Raw genomic sequence first — 19,408 nt, 5'->3', positions numbered from 1 at the left:
TTTCATGAGTCCAAAATACACAGTTATGACGGATGAGTACCATTTAATTTAAATCCAACTTCATCAGTCAATTGCGTGGTGAACATACTTCATTCCACCTTCTTCAGAATTCTCGTGTAGCTTGGAAATACCAGTTCAGAAATGTGTTACGTTGTTTGAACGTAATACCTACGCCATTTTTTCGACTTTTCTGACGAACGCAAGGTGGCGTAGTGACTGTTAGTCCTCTTCACAGACAACATAATACTACATTTTCCGCCGGGCTGAGTGGCTCAGACGGTTAAGGCGCTGGCCTTCTAACCCCAACTTGGCAGGTTCGATCCTGGCTCAGTCCGGTGGTATTTGAAGGTGCTCAAATACGACAGCCCCGTGTCGGTAGATTTACTGGCACGTAAAAGAACTCCTGCGGGACTAAATTCCGGCACCTCGGCGTCTCCGAAGACCTTAAAACGTAGTTAGTGGGACGTTAAACAAATAACATTATTATTATTACTACATTTTCCCATTATATTGGAATTCAGGTTTTTAAAACTTGCATAAATAACTTCTACAGAAAAGTGAATACATTTTTTGGACTTCTCTGTATGTAAGTAAATTATGTTTTAACTATATTTTTGTAACATTTTTGGAAGATAGCATTGTTCATTATAAATTACCTGCGTGTATTAGTAGTGCTCTCCACTGTTGCTGGTCATCCGTGATTGGGAGAGAGTAGTGTTCCATTCATTCCTTCACAAGAACTAGGTGTCTTGAGGCCATGAGTCAAAAAGAATGACTCAAAATACTGCATCGAATAATTGAGGGAGCTATGTCACAAAACTTGAGAAATAGAGATTTAGCCATTTTTAGTATTTTCCTCTCATCTGCTGTCTATCTCGTGTACTAGAACCGCGTGCCATAGCTCCCGCGTGTTCTGCCACAGAGTTTCTAAGTCCTGGAAGACACAACACTCAGTTTATTCCCATTTCTTGGCTAAGTGGCCTAACTCCCTCTCTCACTAGACCCCTCAATTGTATATCATGATAAAGTCTGTCCGCATGCTATTCATATTACAAGATGCAGCAAAGATCCCCTCTCATTCAATGGGAAAGGTAGGAGAAAGGCATTTAGGTTTTAACTACACTCTAGAAATTTATTTGATTCAAATATTGAAGAATACGTACACAAATTAAATTGCAGGTGTGAAATATATTTCATGGAGGGAAATGGAATTAGAGCAAGTCTCAAAGTTGTTAAAAAAATATTGTTATGTATGTCAACAAGTAAAGTTTTGATGGTCATCTATTCTAAAAACACAATTTTGTAAGACTTTGGAGTCATATCTGTATGCTAATGGAGCTTTGGCTGCCGGTAGGATTTGTCCTTCATGTTCCGACGACTGCGTTCTGCACTGGAACGTTTGCCGAATTTGGACTTAGGTTTCAACTTTTTCGTTTCTTTGCTCTTATGGACACTCTTCTTGGCCGAGTTTCTACCATGGGAGTTGCCGTTGCCTTGGGGCTTGCCGTGGGAGTTGTTGCCATGGGAGTTTCCGGGGGAGTTCCCGATAGGACTCGTGGCTTGTGTTGATCTCTTCAACCTGTCCAGGGCGTGTTCTGCAACATGAAACATATACACATTTTAGCATACAAAGGAATGAAGTTCATTTGACAATTCTCTATTGTAATTTTGTAATTATGTTTTAAAATCTGTCCTGATAAAAGGTCAATGGAAGTTATAAGACATTTTGCCTCTTAATTATAATGTACTATGTAATACTAGCAAATATAACAGTGCTTCGCTACGGTATTCTATATTGTATACAGTTATCGAAGTAAAGTACAGTACACGCAGTGAATAAGAGTTCTTAAATTGCATGACTCTTACTGTTATCCAAGAAACAGCGTCGGGAGGACCCCATTCGTTGTTTCCAGTGTAAAGTGTGGGTTGCAGAGTTGTGATGATAACGGCAGGCTCACTTGCCTACTGACATTCACAATCGATTTGGGAATTTTTCATTACAATAGAAGGCCTCCTTGTCTATTGTGTGGTCACAATCGATTTGGGGAGTTTTCGTTACAATGGCTACTTCCAGTCACAATCGGGTAAGGGAGTTTTGATGGAAATTGCTTGCCCCCTTGCCTTTTGCCAGTCAAATCCAGAAGGGAATTATTCATTACAATGGCAGGCCTCCTTTAATACCAGTTACACAGTAGTTGGAGAAGGACTCCATTCCTACTGCCAAAGTCGATGGTAGCAGAAGCCCTCCTGCTGACAGTCATTATCGATTTGTAAAGTATTAATTATAATGACAGACGCGCCCCTTCTACATCGCTACAAATCGACTTAAATGAGTATATATCTAAAAATACGGAAGTATATGCATATTTACAATATTGCAGAGTTTCATTTACGGATTATATGCAGCTAAATGGTACGTTATATCTACAAACGCGTTGCACCAAAGGACGCCCATTTTAGCGGTCGAAATAGTTGATCATATGACATTTTCTCGTATCTCGTGTGTTTATGGGTTAGATTGAGTTAGAATAGGGAGAAATTTAGGTAAGATTTTCACACACTGTTCACACACTGCATTACTATTCGGATGCTTATACGACGGCTAGAAACATAGAATTTGGCTCATATATGGCTACTGGCGGGGCCAATGTTCGTGCCGAATTTGATGATTCTTTCCTACAAGTGTCCAAAAGTGTAAAAAAAATCGTGTAAAAAGTACAAAATTTACGTAAAATCGAGAAATGCTGCTCGTTATAACATATAAGGGATGGAGATATGAAAAAATTTCATCGGACTAATGTTGTAAATTTCTTCATGCTGTGCCATTTCTTTTGTGATACGACGTTCCCTTTAGCCACGAAATACATCGAATCGAATGTCTGCACCGTCATTAGAATTACCTCCATATTTCGACATTTTCCGAGGATAAAAAGTGAAAATTTTAAACATCTTGGAATGTTTCCGTCGGTAACAGGCTAAAACCAATAATTTTGCCAAATTTCAGTTTTATAGCACGTCTGCCAGATTATGCGGCCATCTTGATTTTGGGGAAAGGGGGGAAGTGAGAAATTTCAGCAAAAAAAAAGCTAAAATATATGCAAATAGTCATTATTACACCTGAAACGAATAACTGTACGAAAATTTCGCCAAAATAGTCAGTATACAGACACACGGTAGTTACGATTATATTTATGTAGATAAGTATCACAATAAAAATACTTCAGCTGTGAGCTCATATCCGGGAGATAGTGGGTTCGAACCCCACTGTCGGCAGCCCTGAAGATGGTTTTCCGTGGTTTCCCATTTTCACACCAGGCTGTACCTTAATTAAGGCCACGGCAGCTTCCTTCCCATTCCTAGGCCTCCCCTGTCCCATCGTCGCCATAAGACCTATATGTGTCGGTGCGACGTAAAACAAATAGCAAAAAAAAAAAAGATATTTCAACCCTTATTTAACTTCTTTTCAAGAGCTCCTTGAGTGGATTCTCCGAAAACAAAAAGTACGTGATTCTTTACTTATAATGAAGATTCCAAATACCAATTTTCACGTCTGTAACATCTTCAGTTGTTAGGATATCAGTATACTAATATTTCAACCACATGTTCAGCCCTTTTACCCCCCCCCCCCTCCCTTAAGTGGAGTCCCCGGGAACAAAAAAAAACATGTTTCTTTATTTCTTTATTTTTAAGAGAGATTAATGATACCAATTTTCCCGTCTGTAACATTACGTTTTTGAAATATACTGTAGATAAGCTCATTTTAAAAATTCACCCCACTTTTCATTTCCCTTTAGGTGGATTTTCCGCAAACATTTTATACGTATTCTTTAACCTCTGGGGATGTACTAAAGACATTGGGTTGGGATATAGTACCATATCTGAAGTACTTGTTTGATTATTTTTTGCATGAAGGAATTTTACCAAATGAATGGAGAGTTGCTATAGTAGCCCCTGTATATTAAGGAAAGGGTGATAGACATAAAGCTGAAAATTACAGGCTAGTCAGTTTGACATGCATTGCATGAATGTAAGCTTTGGGAAAGCATTCTTTCTGATTATGTAAGACATGTTTGCGAAATTAATAACTGGTTTGATAGAAGGCAGTTTGGGTTTAGGAAAGGTTATTCCACTGAAGCCCAACTTGTAGGATTCCAGCAAGATATAGCCGATATCCTGGATTCAGGAGGTCAATTGGACTGTATCGCGACTGACCTGTCTAAGGCATTTGATAGGGTAGATAATGGGAGACTACTGGCAAAAATGAGTGCAATTGGACTTGACAAAAGAGTGACTGAATGGGTGGCTCTGTTTCTAGAAAATAGAACTCAGAGTATTAGAGTAGGTGAAGCTTTATCTGTCCCTGTAATAATTAAAGAGGGGAATTTCTCAAGCCAATATTATTGGACCTTTATGTTTTCTTATATATATATATGTGTGTGTGTGTAAAGAAGTGGAATCAGAGATAAGGCTTTTCGCAGATGATGTTATTCTGTACAGGGTAATAAATAAGTTACAAGAACTGCAAAATGACCTCGATAATGTTGTGAGATGGACAGTAGGCAATGGTATGATGATAAACGGGAGTAAAAGTCAGGTTGTGAGTTTCACAAATAGGAAAAGTCCTCTCAGTTTTAATTACTGCGTTGATGGGGTGGAAGTTCTCTTTGGTGATCATTGTAAATAGCTAGGTATTCATATAAGGAAAGATCTTCATTGGGGTAATCACATAAATATGATTGTAAATAAAGGGTACATGGTTATGAGGCTATTTAGGGGTTGTAGTAAGGATGTATAGGAGAGAGCATATTTGTCTCTGGTGAGACCCCAAGTAGAGTATGGTTCCAGTGTATGGGACCCTCACCAGGATTACTTCATTCGGAAACTGGAAAAAATCCAAAGAAAAGCAGCTCGATTTGTTCTGGGTGATTTCCGACAAAAGAGTAGCGTTACAAAAATGTTGCAAAGTTAGGGCTGGGAAGACTTGGGAGAAAGGAGACGAGCTGCTCGACTAAGTGGTATGTTCCGAGCAGTCAGTGGAGAGATGGCGTGGAAGGACATCAGTAGACGAATAAGTTTGGGTGGTGTCTTTAAAAGTAGGAAAGATCACAATATGAAGGTAAAGTTGGAATTCAAGAGGACAAATTGGGGCAAATATTCGTTTATAGGAAGGGGAGTTAGGGATTGGAATAACTTACCAAGGGAGATGTTCAATAAATATCCAACTTCTTTGCAATCATTTAAGAAAAGGCTAGGAAAATAACAGATAGGGAATCTGCCACCTGGGCGACTGCCCTAAATGCAGATCAGTAGTGATTTATTGATTGATTGATTGATTGATTGATTGATTGATTGATTGATTGATTGATTGATTGATTGATTGATTGATTGATTGATTGAACCTTTACAGGAGATTCCAAATACCAGTTTTCACGTGTGTAGAATGTTACAATTTTTAGATATACTCTTGATATACTCATTTAAAAAATTCACCCATTTTTCACTCCTGTTCACTCCTCTCCCCCCCCCCCCCATCCCCGTTAACTGGATTTTCCGAAAAAAAAGTGTTTATATTTACTCGAGACTCCAAATACCAATTTTCATCTCTGCAACATCTTCAGTTTTTTAAATATAACTATCCTCATAAAAGGTATTCAAACCCCCCCCCCTTTTTTTACCATTTTTTTCACCTTTCATAAGGGAATTTTTCGAAAACAAAAAAATATGATTCCTTATTTTTAAAGTAGATTTCAAGTACCAATTTTTACGTTTGTAACAGTTCAGTTTTTGAGATATGGATGTACTCATCTGAAGAGTTCACCCTCGCGTATTTTCACCCCTTTAGCGTCAGAATATCCATAAGCCCTCCCTTAGTGTGCACCTACACTGTAATATAAATGTATCCTCCAAATCATTTCCAGGGCCGATGACCTTCGATGTTAGGCCCCTTAAAAGAACAAGCATCATCAACAAACCATTTCGACTACTGTGACGCCGTGTACAACGACCAGACTGCTACTCTTAATGACAAACTACAACGCGCGCAAAACGCCTATGTTCGCTATATATGTGATCTACGTTACTTTGACCATGTTACACCTGCCTACGATGAACTCGGTTGGCTAAAACTCAAACAGCGCCGTAATCTTCATGCTTTATGCCTTCTTCATCGAATACTCTCCTCATGCTCACCTCCCTACTTTTACAGTCAATTTCACCACCTCTCATCCAATCACAGTTTCGGAGCACGTTCAGAATCTGACACTCCTATCTATTCCACCTCACCGCACCACACGATACACAAACTCATTTGGCATTTCTTCCGCACGACAGTGGAATATACTACCTGTCTCTGTCCGAATAGCCTCACCTCCCTAGTTTTAGGCAACTTTGTCACCGCTACCTACTAAGTAATACGTAAATGAAGTCCTAAATTGTTATTTGTATGTTGTCCTGCTCCATGGCTAAATGTTTAGCGAGCTGGCCTTTAGTCACAGGGGTCCCGGGTTCTATTTCCCGCACGGTCGGGAATTTTAACCTTCATTGGTTAATTTTGCTGGTACGGGGGCTGGGTGTATGTGTCGTCTTCATCATCATTTCATCCCCATCACACACGCAGGTCGCATACGGGAGTCAAATGAAAAGACCTGCACTTGGCGAGCCGAACGTGTCCTCGGACACTCCCGGCACTAAAAGCCATACGCCATTTCATTTCATTTGTATGTTATGGAAATATTGTTGGTTTAGCCTTCCTCAAACTATAGACTTTATATAATCTCACTGTCATTGCCGAGATGGTGTAGTGGTTAGTGTGATTAGCTGCCACCCCCGGAGGTCCGGGTTCGATTCCTGGCTCTGCCACGAAATTTGAAAAGTGGTACGAGGGCTGGAACGGGGTCCACTCAGCCTCGGGAGGTCAACTGAGTAGAGGTGGGTTCGCCTCCCACCTCAGCCATCCTGGAAGTGGTTTTCCGTGGTTTCCCACTTCTCCTCCAGGCAAATGCCGGGATGGTACCTAACTTAAGGCCACGGCCGCTTCCTTTCCTCTTCCTTGTCTATCCCTTCCAATCTTCCCATCCCCCACCAAGGCCCCTGTTCAGTATAGCAGGTGAGGCCGCCTGGGCGAGGTACTGATCATTCTCCCCAGTTGTATCCCCCGATCCGATGTCTGAAGCTCCAGGACACTGCCCTTGAGGCGGTAGAGGTGGGATCCCTCGCGAAGTCCGAGGGAAAAGCCAACCCTGGACAATAAACAGATTAAGAAAGAAAGAAAGAAAGAACAGAAATTAGCTAATCATGTCATAATTGTGTACATAATAATCATTCTCCTTTTCTTCGTATTTTTATTTTTTATATTTATCACTAGCTGTACTACCCGGCGTAGCCCGGTTGGTTTAGGATGTTTATAAGATTAGTATCACCAGTTAGTTACGATAAAGTGAATTTGTATAGAATTCCTTTGTGGGATATGGATTTTTACCATCTATTATATAGTTTTAGAGTTATTTAGATGTGTTTGATTTCAGGTTTTAGATGATTTCATTTTTGAATAAAATTTCATCCTTGTGGAAGCTCGAACTGATTGGGAAATATTTGATCCTTTCAAAAAGATAATAAGTGATAACTTCATGTATTTATCAGTCACGGTATAGATATGACCTACACGATTTCAACTGTCATTGAGACTCTCACCAATCAGCCTTGAGACCCCAAACGCAGTGGATTCAACACTAATCTCGGTCATTTTATACTATTCACTACAAAACCCCTTTCAGTGTACCGTTCATGGAGGCTGAACGTCGACTTAAACGATATTCAGGGAGTGACAACAATGAATTCGACATTAATATCGGTTATTTTCAATTATTTTTAAATAATGCAAAATGTCATGCCCTCCCATTCCCCACCCCTAGGCGTGCTAGGTCTACCATACCTCCTCGCAGTTTTTCTCACGATAGTAAGTCATAAGTGTGCCAAGTTTGGCTGAAATCTCTCCCGTAGTCCAGAAAACTATGGACTCAACACTAATATCGATCGTTTTTAGTTATAATTATATTTCGCCCCCTTCCCTTGGGCTTCTAGGGATGGCTTGCCTCGCAGTATTTTTTACAGATAGTAGATAATATTTGTACCAAGTTTAGTTGACACCTATGCTGGAACATGCATACAAACACCCAAAATCTCGGTCATTTGCACATTTTCTTTTCTTCACCCCTTCTCACATCCTTGCTTACTGGGTCTCACCTTGGATTTAAACGACATCCGGAGTGTCACTATTCATTTCAGCGATCCCGAAAAGTATGGATTCGACACTATTTTCGATTAATTTTATGTCTCACCCCCCCCCCCCCCCTAGGTTGCTGAACTCACTTCAATAGGGAACACTACGAAATTCTTATCTCTTAATGCTGAACATGGACTTTTAAAATCCGGTGTGTCACTATACATTCCAGCGACCTCGAAAACTATAGATTAGTCACTATTTCCGATTAATTTTATACCTCATTACCCCCTCTCCCCCACCCCAAAAGGGTGATGAACGTTGAATTTAAAAAATTCCAGAGTGTCACTATACATCTCAGCGACCCCGAAAACTATGGATTCGATACCATTTCCGATTATTTTTATATCTCACTCTCCCGTCGTCCCCTATCCCAAAGGACTTTCAAAAATCGCGGGTGTCACTATTCATCTCAGCGACTTCGAAAACTATGGATTCGTAACTATTTCCGATTATTTTTATATCTCATTCCCCCTCGCCCCCCAGACCCAAAGGGTGATGAACTTGGACTTTCAAAAATTCCGGAGTGTCGCTATTCATCTCAGCGACCCCGGAACTATGGATTCGACTTCTATTTTCTATTGTTAATATGTTTATACCTCACTCCCCCTCGCTCCCTCCCTCTCCCCCCCTCCGCTAAGGGTGCTGAATATGGACTTTAAAAATCCCGAGTGTCACTATTTATCTCAGCGACCCCGAAAACTATGAATTCAACACTATTTTCGATTATTTTTGTAACTCGGCCCCCAACCCCCCCCTTTAAGGGTGCTTGTGGTGTCTTTCCCCCACGAGGTTGTTTTCCTAATACTGAGTCATAAGTGTACCAAGTTTGGTTGAAATCGCTCGAGTGGTTTAGTAGGAGATGCAGTACATAGATACCCACCTATAGACCTATAGATTACATAGACTCGCCTTTGCTCGTTGGGAACCCCCAGTTGCTCTTCGTTAGGAGGGGGTGATAACTCTTGTCATTCCATTGTTGATATTCTATATTTTTAACAGTTTCTTAAATAGTTTACACGTCTAAAACACAGCTACATTCTTCAGAATGGGCAGACCTATCAATGTTGGTACTATGACATGAAAGTACTGTACATCTCGATCACGGCATGTTGGATTGCTATTTCAAAATAATAGGCATAAGAATGCACCTCCTATCAAGAAAGGTACTTTGTAAGTCAATGCGACAAATACAGCAAATATTATCCTCATCATGACGCGCAGGTCACCTACGGGTGTCAAATCACAAGACCTGCACGTGGCGAGCCGAACATGTCCTTGGGCACTCGCGGCACTAAAAACCATACGCCATTTTATTTAGCAGACTGTCATGATACAGCGTATGCTGCTGTCGCCTAGCGACAATCTGTCCATCAAGTCGATCCAATCTTGGTGCGGCTTTGCAGTTTAATAAAATTATATAAAATTACTCATACTAATAAAACTACCTTACCGATTTCGTTCAAACCACTTCATAATCCCTTTCGGATGTAATAAGAACAAATTGTGAAAAATTTCAGCGAAATCGGTCCAGTAGTTTTTGAGTCTATTAACGTCAAATATACCAACATCCAATTTTATACAGAGAGATAACTAGCTGATGTACCCGTGCTTCGCTACGGGATTCTCAGAAAGACTGATTGGTTTTCCTAATTTAATTCAACAAAGGTAATTACAAAAACGTCAGTAGGAATGTAGCGATTGAAAGCAATGTTATAAAATACTCGATCAAATGAAAAACCGCACATTTTCTCACTTTCAACGAACAGTACTATGGTGCCGATCTAACAGTCCGAAGTTCCAGAGCTGGAATGACCAGGTCGCAGACTGCCGTGAACACTCCTCTGCCATTTTTCCGTGAAATATGCACACTGCCCATTCCAATCAGTGCCTCAGAGTAGGGACTGAATAGCTCGAATGCTATGATGAACCAGTGTGTTTCGTGCCAGTAGTATCAGAAAATGTATGAACCAGAGGAATGCAATGCTAAAGAAGAAAGTTATCTAACTCCCCAGCTACTTCCTGCCAATATTCAGGCAGTCTGTTACACTCGGTACGACCGGGCGAGTTGGCCGTGTGGTTAGAGCCACGCAGCTGTGAGCTTGCATCCGGGAGAGAGTGGATTTGAACCCCACTGCCGGCAGCCCTGAAGTTGATATTCGGTGGTTTCCCATTTTCACACAAGGTAAGTGCTGCGGCTGTACATTAATTAAGGCAAAGGCCCCTTCCCACACACCCCTAGACCTTTCCTATCCCATCGTCGCCATAAGACCTACCTGTGTCGGTGCGACGTAAAGCAAATTAAAAAAAAATACTCGGTACGCAGCAGTAATCCTATCTATCGGAGATGAGTGGAAACAGAAGACACAAAGCACATCACAACAAACAATGGTCAATGTAATGTTATTGTTGATTAATTTTATGAGCTTTCTATACTGTAGGCCTTCACATTAGTTATCTTTCGGCTTTGTAATATTAGGGCGTCTTATAAAATTATATCGTAGACTGTACTTCCTTATTCTCAGACTTTACACACCGATTTTCATTAAATTCTGTTTACCCATTTTCTCGTGACTCAGCGCTGATATGTAACAAAAATCCAAATTCATGAATATCTCTGTGATTATAGGCGGTGCGGTAACAATGTATAAGCCATAATTGATCGGAAATTTAATAACTTACCACGTTCCTACTACTAACTTACTACATAACTAAAGTTATGTTAGTTATGTAGTATTTATCGATACGACCACTAATAAATATTAGAGAATTCCTTTTTAAGCCTTCTCCTAAACTACAATTTCACTCAGCGTGAATAAAATTATTGATGGCCTAGATTATAGCGACTAAGTTCCCGACTTTTCATACCAATGTTCGTTAAGATACGACCACTAATAACATAAATATTTGAGAATTAAATTTTAGGGCTTCCCTAAACTACCATTTTTCTCCCCGTGAATACAATTATTTATAGCCTAGATTGTAGCGACTTATTCCCCGTCTTTGTATACCGATTTCCATTACGATACGACCACTAATAACATGAATATTTGAGAATTAAATTTTAGGCCTTCCCTAAACTACCATTTTTCTCCCCGTGAATACAATTATTTATAGCCTAGATTGTAGCAACTTATTCCCCGTCTTTGTATACCGATTTCCATTAAGATACGACCACTAATAATATAAATATTTGAGAATTAAATTTTAGGCATTCCCCTAAACTACCATTTCACTCTACGTGAATACAGTTATTGACAGCCTAGATTATATCGACTTATTACCGCGACCTCGCATACGGATTTTCATTAAGACATGACCACTAATAACATAAATATTTGAGAGTTAATTTTCAGGCCTTCCCCTAAACTACCATTTCACTCAGCGTAAATAAAATAATTTATAGCCTAGATTGTAGCGGTTCATCACCCGACTTCACATACCAATTTTCATTAAATTCGCTTCAGCCGTTTTCTCGTGATGCGTGTACACACAAACAAACAGACAGACAGACAGACAGACAGACAGACAGACAGACAGACAGACAGAAATTACGGAAAAGTAAAAAGTGCATTTCCTTGTTACTGTGGACATGACCGATACAGAAATACCATTCTTTTCAAATTCTGAACAATGTACAGACAAAACTCTTATTTTATATACCGTATATATATAGAAAAGATATTGTATTGATTAGTAGTTGTAAGTGTATTTATTTTAATTTACGACATGTATATACGGTATTTTCTGTTTAGATGGAAGAGGGGGCCTAATGGCCTTATTCTTGCCAGACAAAATAAATGCATTGTGTTGTAATTTCATTTTTTTATGTCGCGTAGTTATGACTGGGCGTTGATTACAGTCAGTCGGAGTTAGCCTTTTATATAGAGAGACTAGCAAAATATATACTCATGCTTCGCTACGGTATTCTACATTGTAAGTTATGCGGATATTGAAGAAAATTACTGTTTACGCAGTGAATGATATTTTTAAAATTGCACGTTTCTTAGAGTTATCCAAGAAAGAACATAGGGAGTTCCCCATACGTTGTTTCTAATGTAAAGTGAGAGTTGCGGAGTTGTAATGACTACAGCAGGCTCACTTACCTACTGTCATTTATAATCAAGTTGGGAAGCTTTTATTATAATAGAAGGCCCCCTTGTCCACTGTGCGGTCACAATCGATTTGGGGAGTTTTCGTTAAAATGGCAGGCCCCCTTTCCTACTTCCAGACACAATCGGATAGGGGAGTTTTGAACAAAATTGCATGCTTCCTTGCCTTCTGCCAGTCAAATCATTCATTCAGTCAAATTTATTTATTTAACTTAATTAATTAATTAATTAATTTAACTTATTTAATTCATTTAATTAATTAATTAATTTATTTATTTATTTATTTATGACATATGTCTGTAACAGAGTTGCACTCCAATTACAACACACATTACAAAATATAGTACAATAATATATATTGCAATACAGAAAACGATCACGAAAAATTAATAACAGATTTTGAAAAATTATAATAAACAAATTTAGAAGAAAAAGTCACAAAAACAACAATAGGCTATATGCAGATCAGGATTAGATAGTGCTTCAGTTAGTGGCTCCTGATTACATAAGTACGAAGAACAAAAACTTTATGTGCAGGCACGCACATCTGCGAACAGGTCAGGTGCATGATTAATAGTGTAAAAATAATATCTGGAAGTTTATAGACAATTGAATTCCATTTGTATTATTGACAAAGAGATAGTGTAATGAATTCTATTTTCTTTTTATAAGATGCTATTGGTTAAGATTGTTTAAGTATGTTCACTAAAGAAAATCACTAGACATTTTTGAAGTCTGTTAGGGACATTGAGAGATCTATGTCGTGGTTTCTGAATAAGTCATTAAAAGTACTACACATCCTTACTAATGGCGAAATTTTATGAATTAATATGTTAGATAAGGGATTGTAAAAGTACGTCCGGTTACGCAAAATTTACGTTAAAATTTATTCTGGCTATTAGATCACCACTATCTACAACGCCATTTATAATTTTGTGTAGAAAGTGTTGTTGGTATAATTCTCGGCGAGCGCTTAATGAATTGTAGCTAAATTCTTCTAACAAGTGAGTATATGATATTCTCAACCTATATGTTGACTGATTATGCTTCTTGTAATAAGAAAACCGTAAGAATCTCTTTTGAACCTTTTCAGTTTTATTTATAGATGATTTGTAATTGGGCATCCATATAACGGGTGCATATTCTAATTTTGACCTCACGAATGAGCTATAGAGAACACATAAAGTCTCAATGTTATTTTTGTCGTTCCAGTTTCGTATGATAAAACCTAGTTGTCTCAGTGTTGTATTTACTAGCATTTTAATATGTGCACTGAATGCTAAGTTACTACTCATTGTAACTTCTAAGTCATTTACGGACTCGACTCGTTTTAGATTCTGTCCGTTCATGAATTATTCACACTGAAAAGGATCATTCACCGTAGAATAAGTCATCACGAAGCTTTTGCTGATATTTAATGTGATTTTATTCTTGACGCTCCACGTGTAGATATTCTCAATGTCCCTGCTTAGAGAAATGCAGTCACTAACATGTGATACCTCCTTGTACAACTTAAGATCGTCAGCAAACATGAGGCATTTGGAATTTACAACATCTGGCTAATCATTTATAAATAACATAAACAAGAGTGGTCCTAAATGTGAACCTTGAGGTACACCTGAATTAACATTGAATACAAACGATTTGGTCTGATGATAGGTGACAAACTGATACCTGTTCTGGAAATAGTAGGAGATAAGTTTTAGTATAGGATTATTAAATCCAAATCCCGATAGTTTTCTATGAAGCACACTGTGATCAACCTTGTCAAACGACTCGTCGAAATCCATATAAATCACATCAACGGATTTATGACTGTTTAAATCATTAGCCACATCTTGAACTAGATATGATAGGTTTGTGATAGTTGACCTACCAGGATAGAATCCATGCTGATAAGGTGAAATGTAGCTTTTAACATGATTAAAAATCCGGAAATAAATAATTCTTTCGAAAACTTTTACGAAGTCACATATTATGGAAATCGGTCTCTAATTTTGTACATCTGATTGATCTCCGGATTTATATATCGGGCATACCCTTGACGTGTTCCACATTTCTGGGAACACACTTCTATCTATTATAAGATTAAATATGTAACATAACTATTGCATTAATATATCTGAACAGCCCTTTACTATGTAAGGAGGAATCACATCTGACCCGCTCGACTTAGTACATTTAAGTTTCTTTATAGCCTGAATATATTCTTTTTCACCTATATGCGACACTGGGAGTGAAGAGCTTGTTTTCATGGGAGATCCTACCTCATTATTACCTTTGTAACTATTACATACATATACCTTGCTGCAATATGTGACATAGCGATCGGCTATTTGCTTAGTGCTTCGCAAAGGTTAAAGTCATAACCCCGGGGTTTTATATATTTTCCCCGTTTATTTTTAATGAAATTCCAAAATGATGATGGGTGTATAAGTTCTTCGTAACTTCTTTTGAACGTTTTGTATGCATATTCTATCAATGATTTCGAAAGCTTTCTCGTCTCTTTAAACATGATCTTATTAAATTCCGAATTCTTCATAAGTTTCCGATAATATTCCTTGAATTTTACGGTTTATTAAAATGTAGGCCCTCTTTACTAATGCTAGTTACACAGGAGTTGGAGAAGGATACCATTCCTACCGCCGTTCAAAGTCGATGAGGAAAATATTGATTACTATAGCAGACGCCCTCCTGCCGACAGTCATTACCGATTTGTAAAATATTAACTATAATCGCAGACACACCCCTTCTAGATCGCTACAAATCTACTTCGATGAATATGTATAGACATACGAAAATATATGCATGTTTACAATATTGCAGTCCTTCACTTACAGAGTAATTGCAGCTAAACGGTACGTTATATCCACCAGGTTTCAAACTTAATGTAAATTTGTAAAGTTCAATATCTCCTTTTAAATGTAAATTTTCAGGCAAGTCTAAGGACACTATTCAAATCCCTGCTGGGAATAAAGTGTTCACCCTTTTTTAATTCCCATTTAACTTGGTATGGGGGTGACTTTATTTTTCTAAAACTCTAAATATTTTAACTTAATATTTCTCCATTTAGTCACCATCTGTGGTATAGGCTTAGCCTCTGTAACTTAGGGCCATAAGCCCGTGTAGGGTTTTAAGTATTTTTCCAAAAAGGTTTCAAGAGGAGTGCAAGTTCTTCGCCTCCTAGCATTTTGTTCATGGCCGATTTTCTTAAACCTTTTCTTTCTGTACATTTAGGACATTCATAATGGGCACTTATTGCTCCTGTTTTAATTCTAGTTATTTACAGACTGTTGAGCAGAAATGACGGTGAACCGTGTTTTCAAAGTGATCCAATGTAATATTTGGATACGACTCTTGTACCTTTGAGAGGCCGGGCTGTAATAAATTTTGTAACTTAGTCTCCTAGAGTATAAATTGAGTGGAGCAAAAGTGCTCTTTGAAATAGTGTAACTTTGGACCTTCAAGCCCATTTTTTGTAAATTATTGTGTACCTGAAGTTTGACGTAAGTCACTCCTGTTATCTGAGCTGACGAGCTCATCGCTATTCTGCAACCGGTGACAATAAGTTCGGTGAATTCAGAACGGTCAATCCGGCAACACTGGCGAGACACAACGCTGTATCTGCGTAGCAGCAGGTTTTGACCACCTGCTCCCAACGTTGTTCAGTTGACATCGTGTGTGTGCCGTGTAAGACCTGTTTGACATAGTGCGTGTTTAGTGCGTTGGTTCTGAACTGCGAACAGGAACAAGAACTACGAAAAGGTCAATGTACAGTTTTTTTTTTTTTTTTTAGCCTGGCGAGACACCGAAAGAAACGCATGCGATGCTGGTACTTGTTTATGAAGCACTGACCTTGAAGTGTGTATACGAGTGGTTCGCCCGTTTTCGAGGAGGCCGGGAAAGTGTTCTGGCAACCCCCGTAGCGGAAGACCGGCGACCGCCGTCAGTGACGAAATCATTGAGAATGTGAGGACATTAATCACGAACGATCGGCGATTAACTGTGCGCATGATAGCGGATGAACTGCAGATTAACCGTGAATCCGTACGGCAAATCGTTACCCAAAAGTTAGGGAAGAGGAAAACGTGTTCTCGCCCTGTGCCACATCACTTGACTGACGATCAGAAGCAGGCACGTTTAGAGGCTTCACAGGATTTTGTTGAAACGGCGGATGCGACACCAAATTTCTTGAACTGTATCTCCACTGAGAATGAAACCTGCTGTCTCAGGTACGACCCTGAAAAGAAACGGCAAAGCATGGAATGGCGTTCTCCGGGATCCCCTCGTCGGAAAAAAGGTCAGAGCCGAAAAGTCACGCATCAAAACGATGCTCATCACCTTTTTCGATAGTCAAGGCATTATCCACAAGGAATTTCTACCTGAGGGAACTATGTTTTGAACACCATCCCAAAGGAAGCCTCCTTGCCAAGTTTCCAGGACATGTATCGCCGATCTCAGCAGTGCATAGTTATCGGAGGGGACTATTTCGTAGGACAGTAAGGTCACTGTCGTGCATTATTTATCTATGCTGAGAGTACAGGACTATGCACCGAAATTTATTGTCACAGGTTGTATTCAACTGTTATTTGTTGTTGTTCATTCCGATTATGTATTAAATTTCAAACTCAGAACAAAATTCAAATTTTAGTGTTTTAAATTATCCTTCGATCTTTTCTCTGTCCACCCATTCACGCCCGCACCTTCTTACTTCTCTGCAATCCACGATATTACCATAATAATAATAATAATAATAATAATAATAATAATAATAATAATAATAATAATGTAGACATCTGTTTTGTATTCTGACCGGATGCGTAGCGTTAGACTTACGGTTGCTCGATCTAATCCCGTTACAATCATTTGGTATTTTTGAGTGCTTAAATGCGAGAGATCCGTGTCACTACATTTACCGGTACGTTAATCGATTCTTTCAAGAACAAATCACTATTTCTCAAGCATCTAGCACCGATACTAAATGAAGAGAGCCAACTTCAGTGATATGGTCGGTAGACGTTGCCTTCTTTTGCTTAGATAAGTGGGTTCGATCCTGGTTGAGGTCGTTTGTATTTGAAGATGTTTAAATGAGGCAACTTATTACTATCATTGCCTTCTAGCATTTTAAAGAGTTATTTCAGAACATCTCTTAAAGATCTGCTGACTTACGGCTTCGGAATCGAATCGCGTTGTAGTCAATTAATTGGTATACTGTTTAGTGCTTAAATGAGGATTATTGTTATTATTATTATTATTATTATTATTATGATTATTATTATTATCAAATAAGGTAAAGAAACAATATGGTTATTACTTATCTGTTTCGTACTGTGTTCTGCGTGTGAGATGGTTGAGTGTAGGAAGTAAATTACTCCAGGGGTTAGAAGAAAGTAATTGCAGTTTGGTTAAAGCTTATGCTCCACTGACTTTTACGGTTCGCACTGAATATATTGTTAGAAAATCTAATTTGACGTTGGCGTGTCGAGACGTTGCGTGTTATTAGCGACTTCTTTATCATAAATTTGTATTACCTGGTTATAAATCATAAGCATAATACGTACCACTGTACTTCGAATAAAATGTAATTTTGAACAGCACACAAAGAGTGGAAATGACAAAGAAATTATACAACAGTAAACAACCATTGATCCGTCATAACAGGTAATATCCACGACGTGGCCTACGAATAAATGTAAATCTTTGCTTTTTGAATACGTCAGCAATTTTGTGCGTGTTTTTTGTCACGAAATTAAAAACTACATATTTATCGTTTTCGGGTGAGCGTTTCTTTAGGTTTATCGTTGTGATTTAATTATCCGGCCTATTGTGTTGGGATGATGATTGTTTTCTACCACGATTTGTCTTATTATTTGTATTTCGTTGTTATAATCTGTTATGTCCATTGGTATGTTTATAGCAACGTAGCAATGAGCAAAACCATAGTATTCAGAAAAAACAACACAGGTGCGAACTGTGTAGCACTACTGTATTTTGTCCAGTTTTACGGTCGGATGCCCTTCCTGGCACCAACCCTACACGGAGGGATATAATCACTATTGCATGTTACTGTGGTGGTTGGTAGTGTGATGTGTTGGCTGAATATGATGAGGAGAGTTGTAACAAACACAAATACCCAATCCCCGAGCCATAACAGTTAATCACACGAGATTAAAATCCCCGACCCGACCGGGAATCGAACGCGGGACCCTCGGAATCGAAGGTCTCAATGCTGACCATTCAGAGAAGAGTCGGGTAGAACAAACAACACATTATAAAACCAAATTGAGAATTGTAATCTAGATAAATGACCATTTCTCAAAATCAGGGATATATGAACTTAATTACCAGTAAACAGATTGTATTGCTACGTACATCGACCAGATGAAATGTAATTTCCACAGCAGGTACAAAAAAACACAAAAACACACTTAGACATTACAGACGCTCAGCCTTCTGCGAACATACATATGACAACGCTCACCACTTCACATACATAAACACAGATCTTAAACTAGTACAGTTCGAAAATAAAAAACAACAACATATATTTATACGTAAAGAAGTCAATAGAAATCCACATTGCGGAAAAAGCCAACCAGAATAACCTCAATGATCACACACACCATTCTGCACTCTGCTTAAATAAATAAATCTGAATTCATTAAAGCACAACATTTAAAACTATTATATAATTTATTAATTCGTTAATACTCACTAAGCAGTCCCAAAATATTTGCACAAGAATCTAAATAATAATAATAATAATAATAATAATAATAATAATAATAATAATAATAATAATAATAATAATAATAATAATAATAAATAATGGTAGATTCGTAATCTGCATGCCTTCGGGCTTAGCAGCGGTCGCTTGGTAGGCCAAGGCCCTTAAGGGCTATAGTGCCATATGGGGGGGGGGTGCTTAATAATAGACTCCAATTACTGTTGCGCCTGGACGAAAGACGTAATCATAAAATTGCGTAGCATAAACCTCAACGAACATACGCCCTAAAAG

The 19,408-nt window shown here is 38.5% G+C and overlaps 1 protein-coding gene across 1 annotated transcript in view; it reads right to left on the bottom strand.

The window, feature by feature from the left end:
• Positions 1 to 1,329: 1,329 nt before the first annotated feature.
• Positions 1,330 to 19,408, bottom strand: part of LOC136875951 (uncharacterized) — a 93,795-nt gene continuing 75,716 nt past the window's right edge. The window contains exon 3 of the mRNA XM_067149571.2: positions 1,330 to 1,595. Coding sequence (XP_067005672.2) covers positions 1,330 to 1,595 — 266 coding nt within the window. The remainder of the gene's footprint in view (positions 1,596 to 19,408) is intronic.

The sequence above is a fragment of the Anabrus simplex genome, chromosome 1 (assembly GCF_040414725.1).
Source record: "Anabrus simplex isolate iqAnaSimp1 chromosome 1, ASM4041472v1, whole genome shotgun sequence".
NCBI lineage: Eukaryota > Metazoa > Arthropoda > Insecta > Orthoptera > Tettigoniidae > Anabrus > Anabrus simplex.
This window is presented reverse-complemented; position numbering and strand designations above follow the sequence as displayed.